Source organism: Lithobates pipiens, unplaced genomic scaffold (assembly GCF_037356315.1).
Source record: "Lithobates pipiens isolate NorthernLeopardFrog02 unplaced genomic scaffold, aLitPip1_a1.2 Scaffold_16, whole genome shotgun sequence".
Classification (NCBI taxonomy): Eukaryota; Metazoa; Chordata; class Amphibia; order Anura; family Ranidae; genus Lithobates; species Lithobates pipiens.
In genome coordinates this window covers 618,359,223-618,376,196 of record NW_027507748.1, presented here as the reverse complement: position 1 = coordinate 618,376,196, position 16,974 = coordinate 618,359,223, and the positions used below count along the sequence as shown (strand labels likewise).

Genomic DNA, 16,974 nt, shown 5'->3' with positions numbered 1-16,974 from the left:
ACCCGCAATGTCAGAAGTTCCTGAGGCTAGCATTGAAATTGGAGGATTGGGAGATTGAATTCTGCATCAGTTCAGGGTTATCCAGTTTGGCCTTTCATCCACCTCAACAGTGTTCACAAAGGTAATGGCAGAAGCAATAGATCCTCTGCGGCTGAAGGGGATAGCAGTGATTCTTTATCTTGATCATCTCCTTTTCTTTGGAGCCTAAGTGGAGAGGTTGTGGCATGATTTATTTGTAGCTTGCAAACATTTGGAAGCTCTTGGTTGATTGTCGAATATCCAATAGTCAAATTTATTTCCTGCTCGTTTGATCAATCTCATGGAACAGAAATTTTTTCTTCCAGGAGACAAGAGGGAGAAGTTGCAGGCAAAATCCCCAAATTGGAGAGTGTTAAAGGCTATTGCAAGGACCTTATCAGTTTTTTTTCAGGACTTTCGGACAATGTCCTTTTGGACAATGCTTCGGCCATGACCTAACTCAACAGACAAGGAGGCACAAAGAGCAGAGCATTACAAACTTTGGCAGAGGAGATTCTTGTTTGGGTAGAATGCATCTTGTCATCCTTATTGGTAGGCCATCTCCGGGGCACTTTGAGTTTGGTGGCCGACTTCCGGAGCAGACACTGGGTATTAGAAGAAGATTGGACTTTAACCACTTCAGCGCCGGACTATTTTGCTGGCCAAAGACCAGACCACTTTTTGCAATTTGGCACTGCGTCGATTTTAACTGACAATTGCACGGTCGTGCGACGTGGCTCCCAAACAAAATTGACGTCCTTTTTTTCCCACAAATAGAGCTGTCTTTTGGTGGTATTTGATCACCCCTGCGGTTTTTATTTTTTGCACTATAAACAAAAATAGAGTGACAATTTTGAAAAAAACACATTATTTTTTACTTTTTGTTATAAAAAATATCCCCCAAAAATATATAAAAAAAAATTTTCCCTCAGTTTAGGCCGATACGTATCTTCTACATATTTTTGCTAAAAAAAATCACAATAAGCGATTGATTGGTTTGCGCAAAAGTTAGAGTTTACAAAATAGGGGATAGTTTTATGGCATTTTTAATAATATTTTTATTTTTTTTACTAGTAATGGTGGCGATCAGTGATTTTTATTGTGACTGCGACATTATGGCGGACACATCGGACATTTTTGACACATTTTTGGGACCATTGTCATTTATACAGCAATCACTGCTATATAAATGCAGTGATTCCTGTGTAAATGACACTGGCAGTGAAGGGGTTAACCAGTAGGTGGCAGTGTAGGGGTTAAGTGTTCTTAGGGGTGTGTTACTAACTGTTGGGGGCTGGGCTTTAATTTAGTGAACACTGATTTCTGCTCCAATCACATGGAGCAGAAATCAGCGTCACTAGTTGCTAGGCAGAACGGAAAGATGCTGTTTACAACAGCATCTTTCCATTCAGCCGCCCCGTGAGACGATCACAGGTATGCCCACGGTGATCGAGTCCGCGAGACCCACGACCGGACTCATGGGGGTCCCGACCAGCACGCGAGCGTGCCGCCAGCGGCGCAATGCGATGGCAGGGCAGCAAATTTAAAGGGACGTACAGGTACGCCCATTTGCCTGCCCGTGCCATTCTGCTGACGTACATCAGCGTGCGCTGGTCGGGAACCGGTTAAATATGGAAATTTTTGGGTTTCTATCATTTCAAAAATATGGGTCCTCTGCAAATCAAGAGAATGCAAAGGCCCCTCTGTTTTTTATCTCCTGAACAGAGAAGACCGTTCCCTGGGAATGGATGCTCTAGCGCATCCCTTGGAGTTCCAACTTTATGCCTTTCCTTTTTTTCACTTGATCTTACAGGTTCTAAGGAAGATTCGGAGAGAAAGAACTTCAGTCCCCTTAATAGCACACTTCTGTTCCAAAAGAGCATGGCTCTCCATGTTTCTTTATCTGACAGACAAGCCATATTGGCCTCTTCTAATCAGACAAGACTTGCTGCTTCAAAGGCCTTTATGTTACCCAGAGGTAACTAAATTAAAGGGGTTGTAAAGGTAAATATTTTTTCACCTTAATGCATTCTATGCATTAAGGTGAAAAAACATCATACAGTACTGGTGCCCCCAGCTCGCCCCCCAGCTCACCAGGGGCAGGGCCGAGTGATACAGCGACCGGCTGAATCACGGAAGCGTGCCCGCAAGTGCTTCTCACCATGCGAGTGAGCTCACATGAATGTGAGAAGTACTTGCGGAGGGAAGCCAAGACAGCCGCCGAGGAACCCCAGAAGACCAGGTTCAGGGCCACTTGTGCAAAACGAGCTGCACAGTGGAGGTGAGTATAACATGTTTGTTATTTTAAAAAAATTTAAAAATGTACTTTACAATCCCTTTAAGCCCCACAACCTGGTTCCTGCGGAGCAGCTTTTAAAAAATAAAAAGTTCTTGGAACATCTTGTCTCTATTCTGGCAAACCATAAGAAAATGGCTACAGTCATTTATAATAAAGTGTAGAGAGTATACAGCTTGTGGTGTGTTTCTTCTAATCGTCTGCCAGAAGACCTCTCCTCTATTCTAGAATTTTTACAAGGGAGTGCAGACAGAGGCTCTAGCAGTCAGCACTGTCAAGGTGCATGAAGCTGCTTTAGGTGTATTTTTGGAAAGCTCAATTTTTATCTGAATCTTTTGGTTGTAATATTTTTTTTTTTAAGGCTCTAGTTCGGCCTAGACTTGCGCCGATTAGAGTCTTTCCAAAATGTGATCTGTCAGTAGTACTGCAGGCTCTAATTAAATAATTTTTGAACCATTGGATGCAGCATCTCTGAAGCTCATTACTTTAAAGAGGGTTCTTCTGATAGCAGTTACTTCTGCATGCAGAATCGGCAAACTCCGTGCTCTGTTTACTAGGAAGCTTTTTTGACAGTGTTCTCCTGGATCAGATTATTTTAAAAATAGAGCTCGGATTTCTTCCAAAAGTTTATCGCCGTTCTAAGGACATTGTACTTCTGACCTTTTGCCCAAATCAGTTGGGGGAGAATGAAAGAAATTTCCATTCTTTGTATGTGAGAAGAGTAGTGTTAAGTTACCTGGAGGTAAACAAGGAATTTAGAAGCTCGGACTCTCTTTATGTTATGTATGCTAATGCCAAAAAGGGCCAAAAATTCTCAAAAGGGTCAATGGCTAGATTGCTAAGGACGCCTATGTCAAGAAGCCTATGTCTGTATGGATTTGGTCCCACCTTTGGGGAGTCATGCTCACTGCACTAGAGCTCTGGTGGCTACATGGACAGAAAAGGCTAGTGCCACCCCAGAAAAAATCTGCAAAGCAGCAACGTGGTCAAGCTTAGCCACCTTTGTTTGCCACTACAGATTGGACCTATTGTCTGTGAGGGATCGGACCTTTGGTAGAAAGTACTTGCAAGCTTTTGTCACTTCCTAAGATTGGTAAGTTCTCGTTTATCCTCTCAGGTGCTCTCCTGAAAGATGTTTTGGGAAATTTAAAATAGATTTACAGGTAACTTTCCAGTCTTTCAGGACAGCAACTGTTGTCCACCTATCTGTTATATTATACTTTCTTGTACTTGTGTGTTTCAGTTTGGCTGGAGCAGGGCCAGATTAACGTAGGGGCTATTGGAGCTGCAGCTCCAAGCCCCTACCTTTTAATATAGGCCCAGCAGGGTTGGACTGACCATTTGGCCACTGCCATTGCCCTACTGATGCTGTCCACTGCCAAAAACCCAGCCCCAAATGCATTTTGAAAAAAAAAAAAAATTGTAAAAAATAAATGATAAAAAAAAAAATGCTGACACCATCCACTGCACTACTTACACCATCCACTGCCCTCCACTGGAAAAAAAATAATAAAAAAGTATAATTGTAAAAAAAAAAAAAACATAAAAACAAAACAAAAATAACAATGTAAACAATAAAAGATTGCAACAAATAATTAAAAAAAATTAGAAAATGTAAAAAAAAAAAAAAGTATACAGAAAATTTGGGCTAATTCCCACGGGTTCTCTTGCACATATTGTGAATGAGCAGTTTGTTAAAAATACCTAATAAAAAATTTGTTTGCGTTTTTAATTTTATTTATTAACCATAAAAATGGCCCTCCAAAGTCCTCAGCACCGGGCCTATGATGCTCTTAATCCGGCCCTGGGCTGGTGGTACTCTACTACAATTGAGGATGTGTGGGGAGAAGTCTCCTTTTGGAGGTGAAGTGTTTCCTGTTTCTGGAGGGAAGAGCTACAATTTCTCAGGTGCTGTCCCAAAAAACTAGTGTAAAACAAGTTACAGAGAAGTCTAACTTGAATTTTTTGCTGATAAATGTTCAAAATGCTTGCAAACGAAGCTGTCAGAATACAATTGCCCAGCAGGTGTATTCTTCCAACTGTGCTGTATAACTTAGATAGAGGAATCTGTTACTGGTAGAAACAAATTCTATTCTTGTATGTACACTATTAAAGTATAACAGAAGTTGTATTCTGCAGAATTTACAGCCTATATTTTCTAATTATGAAGAACATCAGGAGAGGACTGAATACCTCTATAGCTAAACCAGAAAAAAAAAATCATAAAAGCAGGAGATATACCTGTGAAACTGCTGTAAGTCAAATTAGCTATATGCTCTTATGGGCTCAGCTTAACAAAGATAACATTAGTAATTGCGTTTTGAGGGAAGTGAATACAGTTGTATATGTAACCCATTTTCCTCTGCAAAGCGCTAGTTATTTAATGTTCAACTTTCAAGGTTCAGTCTCCAGTCTCTATGTACACAGATATCATCTGAAAGATTGCCTGAGTCATTCTGCTTTATAAATGTATACCTCCTTGAACTATAAGCGCAGTCTTGTGTATTTCTGAAATGTAATGACAGAATTTCAGAATCCTTAAAAGCATTGATGGGAAGTTTGACAGTAAAATCATGCTGCATATTTTGTTCTACTAGTTTGTTCTTGTTGTTTACTTCTGCTAACATCATCTTCTTTAATACACTAGGTGTTGGAGGTGCCCTGGAAAATGATGATCCATCTAAAATGGTGATGGTTCTGGCTGCTACCAATTTCCCATGGGACATTGATGAGGCTTTACGAAGAAGATTAGAGAAAAGGATATACATAGCCTTACCTACAGGTGAGGACGGAGACAGCAGTACATCATATTTAATCACTCTTGCTATATCATCTGTATCCCTAATGGGTTTTCCAAGTACCAAAATATCAATCATAGTTCATGTTAGATCAAGAATTAAAGCCCTGCTCCAGCCAAAACATGTTTTGATCTTGAGTGAGTGGGTACATTTTAGAACCTCTTAAGTTATTATTTCTTTGTTCATCCACATTGGTAGATTCTCTTGTTTCTTGTTCTGGTGGCACTTGGCCTCATACTGATACATAGGGTATCACTTGGGACAGGAAATGCAGGCAAATCTACCCAACTGGAACACAGTCAGTGATACAATGCCGATGGAGGGCTTAAAGTGTTAATCCAAAATCAAACCTTTATTATACTGCAGCTTACCAGTTCTAACATGTGGCTAAATTTGTTTTATTTTTTTTAAGCTTTTTTTCCTTTTTTCACAAGGTGATCTGACTAGACAGACCATTAACCACTTACAGATGTCTTACAATGTTCAGCTTTTATTTATTTCTGTAAAACCTTTATTCCAGAAGGAAAATAACTTTTTCTGTGTCTGCTTCAAAAGTGTTAGCTGGAGTTTAGCTACAATTTGTTAATGCGTATAAATCTGCTAGTACATCGAATACCCCCCTCCGAGATTAACAATGCTCCTGTCCAAAACTGTCCCTGTTGCTTTTTCATCCAGAGTGTAGGCACTCTTATACAGGAGGTTTGTTTCTGGCTAGATCACCAGGAGAAAACTAATAAAAAAAACGAATGCAGCCACCACATCTCAGGATTAGAAAGCTGCAATATATTAAATGTTTGACTTTGGGTTTACTACTACTTTACAGGCTCCGAGGATTGCTATTTGCTCTTCTTTCTGGCACCAAGTACCATCTAGAGATGTTTTTGAAGTTTGTTTCGAAAATGGGAACATTTGGGTAGCAGAACCTGATGATAGACCACATCTGTGCCCATGTTTCAGTGCTAAAAAGGGAACCTAAATTTGCATTCAATTTTGTAACATATGCTTGGGGTGACTTGGAAAGTAGATTTCAGGAGTAGAAAGTAAAGTAGGGCGTTTAGGCCTGGACTGTGGGTATGTTCCCAATATTTGAGCTTAAATTGTGTATGTGTCCTTTGGTTGCTGTGATTTAACAGTGCTTACGATGAAATTTCTATTATGAATGTATAGGAAGAGTTTGAAGACAGGAAGCTTGTATTTTTCCTGAAATAATTGGAAGGGTTTTATGGCATCCACAGAGTAGAATTTATATAATAATGTAATGTTAGAGTAAATCTATCACCTGAAAGATTTAGGAGAATTAATGCCCAGAGCAAAAGAGGGGTTATGTTGATGAGAGGTTGCTAGCGTATTTATTTGAGTCCCAAACTCTTTTGGAATGGGCTGTAATAGGATTTGTTTTCAGAGAAGCCATAAAACATTTATTCTAATGCTGCGTACACACGACTGGATTTTCCGGCAGACTAGGTCTGACGGACTTTCGGCGGAGTTCCGATGGACTTAACGAACAGACTTGGCCACACACAAAGGGACTAAGTCCATTCGAAAGTCCGTTTGTTTTGAACGTGATGACGTAAGACAGGACTAAAAAGGAAGTTCAATAGCCAGTAGCCAATAGCTTCCCTTGACACATATTTGGTCCATTGGACCAGCATATAGGCGAATGGTTTTCCCAATAGGACAGATTTGAAACATGTTCTATTTCTATGTCTGTCTGATTTTTTTAATGAAAAACTATTGGATTAGCCCACACACGATCGGATTGTCCGATGGACTGATTCCGTCGGATCTAGTCTGCCGGAAAGTCCAATCGTGTGTACGCGGCACAAGAGATTAAATTTCCATTGCCTTGATACTCATCTAAAAGGGGGTTTCTTTCACTTGAATTATATTAGAAACTATAAGAAACATAGACACTAACAAAGTGCAAGAAGATTGTACGATAACGGTTATAGATTCAAAAGGAGTTTCTCTCTGAAAAAATATCGAACATTAAGCAATGATGTAATGATAAAGAAAATAACATTAAATTGTAAAGGTGGAAAAATATCAGAGCCATGCTTGAGATTGCAATACACTTCCAAAGAGACAACCCTTCAGCTGGGAACCACAGAACTGAAGACAATCTAAAAGTGGGTTTCAATTGTGGTATGGCACTTTGTTAGTTGGCTGATTTGTGCCACTTATGCCACGTACACACGATCGGACTTTCCGAACGAGCGGACCTGCCCACACATGACTGGACTTTTCCGGTGAGCTAGGTCCGGTGGACAACCCGCCAGACTATTGCGGGAGTCCGCTGGACTTTTGATGAATGAACGGACTTGCCCACACACGGAGAAAAGTCAGTTCATGTTGAACGTGGCTCCAGGTAGACGGAACTAGCGAAGGAAGTGAATGTTGCCACCTCCATTGGGGAAATTGACACCTCGCTAGCCCCGTCGCCTGGTATGGATTTAAAGGGGAACCCCTACGCAGAAAAAACGGTGTGGGGGTCCCCCCAAAGTTCATAGCAGACCCTTATCTGAGCACGCAGCCCGACTGGTCAGCGCCCCACCCCCCCCTCCTGAGCCGTACCAGGTCGTGTGACCTCAACATGGGGGGGTGCTTTGGGGAAGGGGGGTCCTGCAGCCCTCCCACCCCAAAGCACCTTGTCCCCATGTGGATGAGGACAAGGGCCTCTTCCCGACAACCCTGGCCATTGGTTGACGCGGTCTGCGGGCGGGGGGCTTATCGGAATCTGGGAGCCCCCTTTAATAAGGGGGCCCCCAGATACTGGCCCCCACCATATGTGAATGAGTATGGGGTACCTTGTACCCCTACCCATTCACCTGGTGAAAAAAGTGTAAATAAAAAAACACAACACAAGTTTTTAAAATAATTTATTAGACAGCTCCGGTGGTCTTCCATCTTGGGGGGTCTTCTCGTTGGACTTTTATTTTCTGCTCTTTTGCTAGCTCTTTTACTAGCGGAGGAGCCCGGCTTTCTTCTTCGCCGTTGCCGCCGCCGTCTGGGGGTCTTCTTCCGACTTCGGTGTCTTGTCCTGCTCTTCGGGGGTCTTCTCTCGCTCTTCGGTTCGGTATTGGGGAGCACTCAGAAAAGGTAAAAGTGATTTGTAAAGTTACATTTTTTTCCCCTAAAATAAGCACATTATACTAACCTTCTCTGTGCAGTGGTATTTGCACATAGCAGTCCCAAACCTCCTCTTCTGGGGTCGCCTGCTGGTGCTCTAGGCTCCTCTTCTATTGCGTGTGCCACTATAGGAAGCTGCTTCCTGTTGTGGTACATGTGCACACTCGCTCCTGAACCGGACTCTGTGTGTCCATTGCCACCCCTCGCTCCCTCCTCACTAGATTTGACTGACAGCAGCAGAGGCCAATGGCTCCTTCAGCCAAGCCCATGCAAGAGAGGAAAGAAGTCCTGCAGATGAGCACAGTGGTGGATTGATACAGGATTTACCCCCTTCCTGACCAGAGCATTTTTTGTGATTCTGTACTGCGTTGCTTTAGCCGACAATTGCGTGGTTGTGCGACATTGTACCCAAATAAAATTGACTTCCTTTTTTTCCACAAATAGAGCTTTCTTTTGGTGGTATTTGATCACCTCTGCGTTTTTAATTTTTTACGCTATAAACAAAAAAAAAAGCGCCAATTTAAAAAAAAAAAAGAATATTTTTTACTTTTTGCTATAATAAAAATCCCCCAAAAATATATAAAAAAACTAATTTCTTCCACAGTTTAGGCTGATATGTATTCTTCTACGTATTTTTGGTAAAAAAGTTTGTGGGACCCGTGAGCGATAGGCGGCAAATTTAAAGGGACGTACAGGTACTCCTATTTGCCTGCCTGTGCCATTCTGCCAATGTATATGTGTGTGCGGTGGTCAGCAAGTGGTTAAATGAATCAAGGGATTGACCAATCAGATCCATTTGACACAGACTTTATATGCTTAGATAAATGGTACCCGAGCTTCACAAAGAAGACTCAAGAGGTTTTTCCTGTAATACTGCCTGGACCCTGTGAAGTGGAATCCTGGACACCACAGCACAAAGGCATTCCTGTAGGGTGCTGTACAGGTCCAAGGGAGTGGACCCCAAACATGAAAAGGGTACCCACTCCTTGAAGGTCCTCAGGTGACAGGAACCCGCCGTGAAGGGTGAAGATTGGGCTCTTAGTTTCTAAGCTTTCCTACGCCTGGACGGGTAAGTGAAACCCCTTTATTATTGTGGGGTGCCCCAGTGATGGTAACAATCAGTCTAGCTAGCTAGAGGCTGGACACCTGTGTGCAGTGACATACGGGGGAGTTTTGGGCTAGCTGTGGGTGTTTGCAAAGTGTACCTTTTTTTTTTTTTGCTTGTGTCTGGCAGTTTTTTTAACTGTATGATGGCTCACAACGGTGCGCCATTTATCCTTGGTTCACCATGGTGCAGGTGCGTTCGCAAGAGTGCCGCTGTACTCAGCAGTTTGTTTAGCGGCCATTACGCACACGGCTTTGCCGCACATGCGCAGTAGCCTTTATCTTGGAGCATAAAGATTTGCATCATATACGTATACAGCCACGTCCGTTCGCCAGGATGCTACACCCTTTATCACCAAGGATGAACTGTCCTCGGCCCTAGCTGGGTTAGAGCACAGGTTTGATGGTAGGATTGCCTCCATCCCTCAGGGTGGTAAGAAGCGCATCAGATCCCCCTCCCCAGAGCCTCCTAGTTTGGATCAGGAATGGGTTGAGAATAGGGAAGAACTAAAAAGCTCAGGATTATGTGGAGGGCCTTGGCGGATGAGGCTGCATCCAGGCAATCTGGACAAAAGGATACCCAGTTGATGTCTGCCTCTCAGCGGCAGAGGCCTTTCATCCCGACTCTGACTGAAATGGTTTGTTCTGCCTTTAAGTTGCCTCTTGTAGAGTTGACTTGAGCCCCCCTGGTCCTCTGCTGGAACAGGCGTGTATGCTGATTGGGAACATCCTGACAGGATTTTGTTCCTCTTAAGAGGTTTTCCCTTTTTATAACCCATGGATGAAAAGTTTGTTAAAAAAGGGAACATGCCAGCCTTAGATGCAGCAGTCTCTTCCTTAAACAAGAAATTAATTTGTCTGGTAGATAACGCACAGGGCTTGAAAGACCCTGTTGACAAGAAATTGGAGTCAATATTAAAGGTTTCCTTTTCTTTGGCCAGTTCAGCTATTCAGCCAGCTTTTTCAGCAATTTGTATCTGCCAGTCTGTAAACGATCAGGTCAAACGGCCTGATATGCCTAACCAGGAGGATGATCTGCCTGAAAACAATACCAATATTCCTGCTGTGTTTTGCTGTTTATGACTTAAAAGGATTCAATACAGCAGGTTTCTCGTTTTGGCTCTTTGTCTTTACATATGTGCAGACTTTTTTGGCTTAAGAACTGGTGAGTCAAGCTTCCTTATGAAAAGTTATTGGCAAGTTTCCCTTTTCATAGGGAACACTTATTTGATGATCATTTGGACAAATAAATCCAAAAGATTTCCGGAGGGAAGAGTTCTCTACTTCCTGTGAAGAAAAGCACCAGGCGTCCCTCATTTAAAAAATCAGGGACTGCTTCCTCAAATGTCTCAGCGCCAGGGCGCTAGGGCCGGGGCAAGCCGCAAGGCCAGGGCCAGAAAAAGCCATGGATCCAAAATTCTTCTAAACCCAGCACCAAGCCCCCCTTTTGAGGGGACGCCCCCACTCCATCGAGTGGGGGGAAGGCTGCAGCACTTTGCAGACATTTGGAGAACAATAATTCAGCACGTGTGGGTCACCTCAATTATATCTTGTGGTTACATGCTGGAGTTGCAGGGGGTTCCCCTCAGAGGTTTTTTAAAATCCAGCGTTCCCTTGGATCCTCCAAAAAGAGACTTATTGCTTCAGGCGCTAAATAATTTAGTGCATCAAGGAGTGATTGTACAGGTTCCTGTATTCGAAAGAGTGAACCTGTTTTACGGTTTAAAAACCAAACGGGGTCACAATGCCCATTTTTTGGACCTAAGATCCCTAGACCAGTATCTCCTAATCCAGTCCATTTGGATGGAGTCTGTCCGCTCAAGTGTAGCCTTGCTCCAGATGGAAGATTTTTTAGCCTCCATCGATATAAAAGATGCGTATTTACACATGCCTATCTTTCAGCCTCGTTAGAGGTTCCTGCGATTTGCAGTAGAGGAACATCATTTTCTGCTTGTGGCTCTACCCTCGATATATATCCATCGATATAAAAGACGCATATTCACACGTACCTATCTTTCAGCCTAATCAGAGGTTCCTGCGATTTGTGATAGAGGAACGTAATTTTCAGTTTGTGGCTCTACCCTTCGGGCTTGCTACAACTCCCAAGTTGTTCACAAAGGTCCTAGCATCAGTACTGAGTCTTTTAAGGGCCCAAGGGATCCTGGTGCTTGGGTATATGGACAACCTCCTGCTCAGAGATCACTAATTACAGGCTCCAGAACAGAGCATAACGTGCACAGTGCGGTATTAGGCTGGTTCCGAAATATCAAAACTGAAACCAGCTCAAGGTCTAAAGTATTTAGGTCTAATCCTAGATATGGTCCAGGCAAGAGTATTCTTGCCATCCGCAAGGATCTGTACCCTAAAGAATCAGGTACGTCAGATAAGGGGTACCAGACAACCCTCCATTAGGCTCTGTATGAGCCTTCTAGGGAAGATGGTATCCTCCTTCGAGGCAGTGCCCTATGCCCAGTTAAATTCCAGGCTGCTACAACAAGACATCTTGTTGGCCTGGAACAGAAGAGGACAAGCCCTGTATTATCCAATGTGCTTATCTGCTCAGGCACGCTTAAGCCTAAACTGGTGGTTTCAGGATCAGAACCTGCAAAAGGGAAAATTCTTTCTCCCGGTAACTTGGAGAGTACTGACTGCAAATGCCGGTCTCTCAGGCTGGGAAGCGACCCTAGAAGGGCTCACAGCTCAGGGGAAATGGTCAAGGACAGAACAGATCCTGCCCATCAACATCCTTACGGACAGTATGTCTGGCCCTACAGCTTCAGGACTGCCCTATCAGGGTTCAGTCCGACAATGCCACTGCAGTCACCTATATAAACCACCAACGCAGTACCAGGAGTCGTTCAGCTCTGAAGGAGGTGAACCACATACTAGCCTGAGCAGAGGGACATATCCTGGGAGTAGAGAACCGGAAGGCAGATTACCTCAGTTACCAGCAGAACTACCCAGGGGGATGGTCCCTACACCCAGGGGTGTTCCAGGAAATTTGCTGGCATTCGGGAGGGCCAGAGGTCAACCTATTGGCATCCAGGTTCAACAACAAGCTACATTTGTGTCCCAAATAAGGGATCCTCTGGCAATCGGAGCAGATGTTCTGATAGTTCCATGGAGCCAGTACTCCCTGGTTTATGCTTACCCTCCAATTCCTCTCCTTCCACATTTGTTGCGCAGGATTCTGAAAGAATGTGTTCTAGTCATTCTGGTGGCACCAGCCTGGCCCAGAAGGCCTTGGTTCCCAGAGACTCTGAGACTGACAATAGACGGGCCCCGAATACTGTCTTGAGGTCCTATATTCCACCCCAATTTACAGTCTCGAAATTTAAAGGCATGGCTATTGAAGCCAGGGTGCTGAAGGAACGTGGCATCTTGGGACCAGTAGTGTCTACCTTTTGTGAATGCTAGAAAAGCTGTCACTAGAAAAGTTAATCATAAGGTCTGGAAGGCTTGTATTGCTTGTTGTGAAGCCAGAAAATGGCATCCTTGGAAATACGCGATTGGGAGAATTCTCTCCTTTCTACAATCAGCTGTGGAAATCAAATTGTCTTTGAGTACAATCAGAGGTCAAGTTTCAGTCCTATCAGTATTCTTCCAAAGGCCTTTAGCCTCCCATTCACTGATCTGAACCTTTATGCAAGGGGTAACTCGCTTGCTTCCCCCCATTAGGTCACCTATGTGTCCTGGGGACTTGAACTTGGTGTTGTCTGTGTTACAGAAACAACCATTTAAACCTATCAAGGAAATTCCATGAGACTTGCTGTCACACAAGCTAGCCTTCCTGATGGCCATCACCTCGGCTAGAAGGGTGTCGGATTTGGGGGCCCTTTCGTGCTATACTTGACCCTTCACCACGATAGGGTCATGTTACGACCTGTTCCATCCTTTTTGCCAAAAGTGGTGTAAGCCTTTCACTTGAATCAGGACATTGTTTTGACTTCTTTTTTTCTCCAATGAGAGACTACTGCACTCATTGGACGTTGTCCAGGCAGTCAAGGTTTATTTGTCTAGATCTGCGGAGATGCGAGGATCAGACTTGTTTTTTGTTTCACCAAAAGGACCCAAGAAGGGGCAAGCAGCTTTCAAGGCTTCCTTTGCCAGTTGGGTCCGTCAATTGATCATTCAGGCCTACGGTCTGAAACATAAAGCTCCTCCCTTTAGGATGAGAGCTCATTCTACCAGGGGTGTAGGAACCTCCTGGGTTTTTCTCCATCAGGTATCTGTGGCTCAGATTTGTAAAGCTGCTACCTGGTCTTCAGTGCATACGTTCACAAAATTTTATCAAGTGGATTTTCGAGCAGCCGAGGATTCGGCTTTTGTCCGCAGTTTACTGCGGGCTGCCGTATAAGTTCTGATGCCTATTGTTTGGCAGGGTGTCTCCCTCACCTCAAGGCTATTGCTCTGGGATGTCCCAGTAAGTTAATGAATATTAGCCTGACTCTGTGTCCCATGATGTATGAAAAAGAAAACATGTTAAAAAAAAAAATATATATATATATATATATATATATATATATATATATATATATATGGTTTGAACATGCACTACAGACATATTGAGTCATTATGATATATATAATTGTTCATTTTTTATTTTTACATCGAATTTCTATATAGCTTTAGTCATAGCCTTGACTAAGATTTTAGTTCTAGTCATATTTTAGTCATCTGAATTGTTTTAGTTGTATTTTAGTCAACTAAAATAGTATTAATTTTGTCACCAAAAATATTTTGTTCATTGTTGACAAAATTAACACTTACCACCAAGGTCAGGAAGGGGGTAAATCCTTCCAGGGCTGAAGTGGTTAAGAACTGTTTGTGGGACTAGAGACCTGGAGCCCAGAGAGCTCAAACAAACCGTGCCATCCACCTTGCAGACACTGGTAAAAAACTGAAGTGCTTATTTGTGTGGGAGGGGTTATATAGGGGATCACTTCCTGTCTGAAGACCTTTGGTCTACCAGTGTCCATTCACCTGGAGATGGAGTATAACCCAGTAGGTAATGAATATTAGCCTTACTCTGTGTCCCATGATTTACTCAAAGAAAAGGAATTTACAGGTAAGTATGACAAAAAAATCCTATTATATTTTTACTCCAGGAGTATAAAATGAGAAATTCTTGAGAAACGCTTAACTCATGCATTACAGTTTAACTAAACCCATTCGATTTTAGTAGACTAAAATTATTTTAGTCTACTAAAATGTAGATTATAGTCAACTAAAATATGACTAAAACTAAAAAAATTCAGATGACTAAAATACGACTAAAATGCCATTTTAGTCAAGACTATAACTATAACTAAATCAAAATTTTACGTCAAAATTAAGTTAAGAAGTAAGAAGTTACGTAGTGAAATGATAGAGTTGTTTTTATAAATGGACAGAGTATTTGTTATGTACCTTGCCAGTACAAGGCCCTGGATATTAATGTTGGTCCTTATCAATTGAGCCAGAGGCTCTGTGAGTTTGTGGAGCTCTCTAATTATGTGTTTTTGTTAATTAAGATATATTTACCTCTGCTTGCAGAACTGCTTACAACATTCCCTCTGACTTTGAGTATTTTTATGCTTCATTGGCAGCAAATTAATTACCTTAGTCAGCAGGCATTAACATTTTGTTAGTGTTGGGTTCATATCTAAAATTACTTAATCGAGCCTTCGTATCAAAAAATTCTGTATGCATCATAAACATGCTGCATTAAAGCGAAACTCAGCCTGCCGCAGGATCTTGAAGCTCCTGCCATAATGTGCAATGTATCAATCTTCCTCAGCCAAAGAACTGTGAACAAATGAACTACAAGTCCCAAATGCCACCATTGCTTTTTTTTACCTGCAAAAAATGTGCATATGTAATTTTTTTTTTCTTTTTAAACTGAACTTGGCCTTTAATGGCTTCCCGTGCCTTTCAAAAGAAAAGGAAAGTACCCATCCTCAAAGTTTTTTTTTTTTTTTTTTTTTTTTGGAGTCCATTAACCACTTGCCGACCGCCTCACGCCGATGTACGTCATCAGAATGGCACGGGCAGGCATAAGCACATATATGTACGTCCTTTGCCTCCCGCGGGTCGGGGGCCCGATCGGGCCCCCGCCCGGTGCCTGCGGCGGTCGGTTTTCGTTCGGGAGCGATCCCGGACGAGGGGACGGCCATTCATTCATGGCCACCCCCTCGCGATCGCTCCCGACGAATGGAAATCCCCGGTGACATCACTTCCTCTCCTGTAATGTAAACACAGGAGAGGAAGTGATGTATTCTCTCCTCCGTGTCGGTATTTTTCGTTCCGACACGGAGGAGAGCGGATCAGTGAGTTGCACCAACACATCCCACACACAGTAGAACATGCCAGGCACACTCACACCCCCCCTTTACCCCCCGATCACCCCCCCAATTACCCCTGCCCCCCAGTCACAGTGACACCAATGTCATTTTTTTTTTTTTTTTTTTTTTTTTTTGCATTGGTGTCATTTGTGACTGTAATAACTGTTAGGGCAGTTAGGGTTAGCCCCCTTTAGTTCTAATGTACCCCCCTAACCCCCCCAATAAAGGTTTAACCCCGTGATCACCCCCCGTCGCCAGTGTCACTAAGGCTGGGTTCACATTGCAGCGGTTTATGAGAACGAATGTGATTCGCACCGCACTGCAGTGCAAATCACATCCGATCTCTGTGCGATTCGAGTTCAGCCATTCGCCGCACCCGCCGCACCCGCCACACCCGCCGCACCCGCCGCAAATTCGCACGGGACCCTTTTTTTGGCCCGCAGCAGAATCGGATCGCATGGGTGTTCACACCATGCGATCCGAGTTTGCAGATCGCACTGCGATATGCGAACTGATCTGGGGGTGTCAGTAACATTTCACTGACACTCCCAGCAGTTCGCATAGGGCAGTGTGAACTGCCGCCGGGAGGCATGCGATGCGGGAACCCGCCGCGGATTTGCGGCGTTTCCGCATCGCTCCAGTGTGAACCCAGCCTAATAAGCGATCATTTTTCTGATCGCCGTATTAGTGTCACAGGTGACGCTAGTTAGGCAGGTAGGTATTTAGGTTCGCCGCAGCTTTTTATAGCGCTAGGGACCCCCATATACTACCGCATAAAGCCCCCTGATTGCCCCCTAGTTAACCCTTTCACCAGTGATCACCATATAACTGTTACAGGTGACGCTGGTTGGTTAGTTATTTTTTTATAGTTTCAGGGCACCCGCCATTTATTACCTAATAAAGGTTTAACCCCCTGATCACCCGGCAGGTGTCATTTGTGACTAATAACTGTTAGGGCAGTTAGGGTTAGCCCCCTTTAGTTCTAAGGTACCCCCCTAACCCCCCCAATAAAGGTTTAACCCCGTGATCACCCCCCGTCGCCAGTGTCACTAAGGCTGGGTTCACATTGCAGCGGTTTATGAGAACGGATGTGATTCGCACCGCACTGCAGTGCAAATCACATCCGATCTCTGTGCGATTCGAGTTCAGCTATACAGATAGTATGGCTGAATTCGTGTCGCACCCGCCGCAAACTCGCACGGGACCCTTTTTTTGGTCCGCAGCAGAATCGGATCGCATGGGTGTTCACACCATGCGATCCAAGTTTGCAGATCGCACTGCGATATGCGAACTGATCTGGGGGTGT

At 43.5% G+C, this 16,974-nt stretch overlaps 1 protein-coding gene across 2 annotated transcripts in view; it reads left to right on the top strand.

Moving 5' to 3' along the window:
* The window catches only part of KATNAL1 (katanin catalytic subunit A1 like 1), a 179,200-nt gene that overhangs the window by 145,856 nt on the left and 16,370 nt on the right, over nucleotides 1–16,974 (top strand). For both annotated transcript variants that reach the window (XM_077484086.1, XM_077484085.1), the window contains exon 9: nucleotides 4,962–5,096. In XM_077484086.1, coding sequence (XP_077340212.1) covers nucleotides 4,962–5,096 — 135 coding nt within the window. The remainder of the gene's footprint in view (nucleotides 1–4,961; nucleotides 5,097–16,974) is intronic.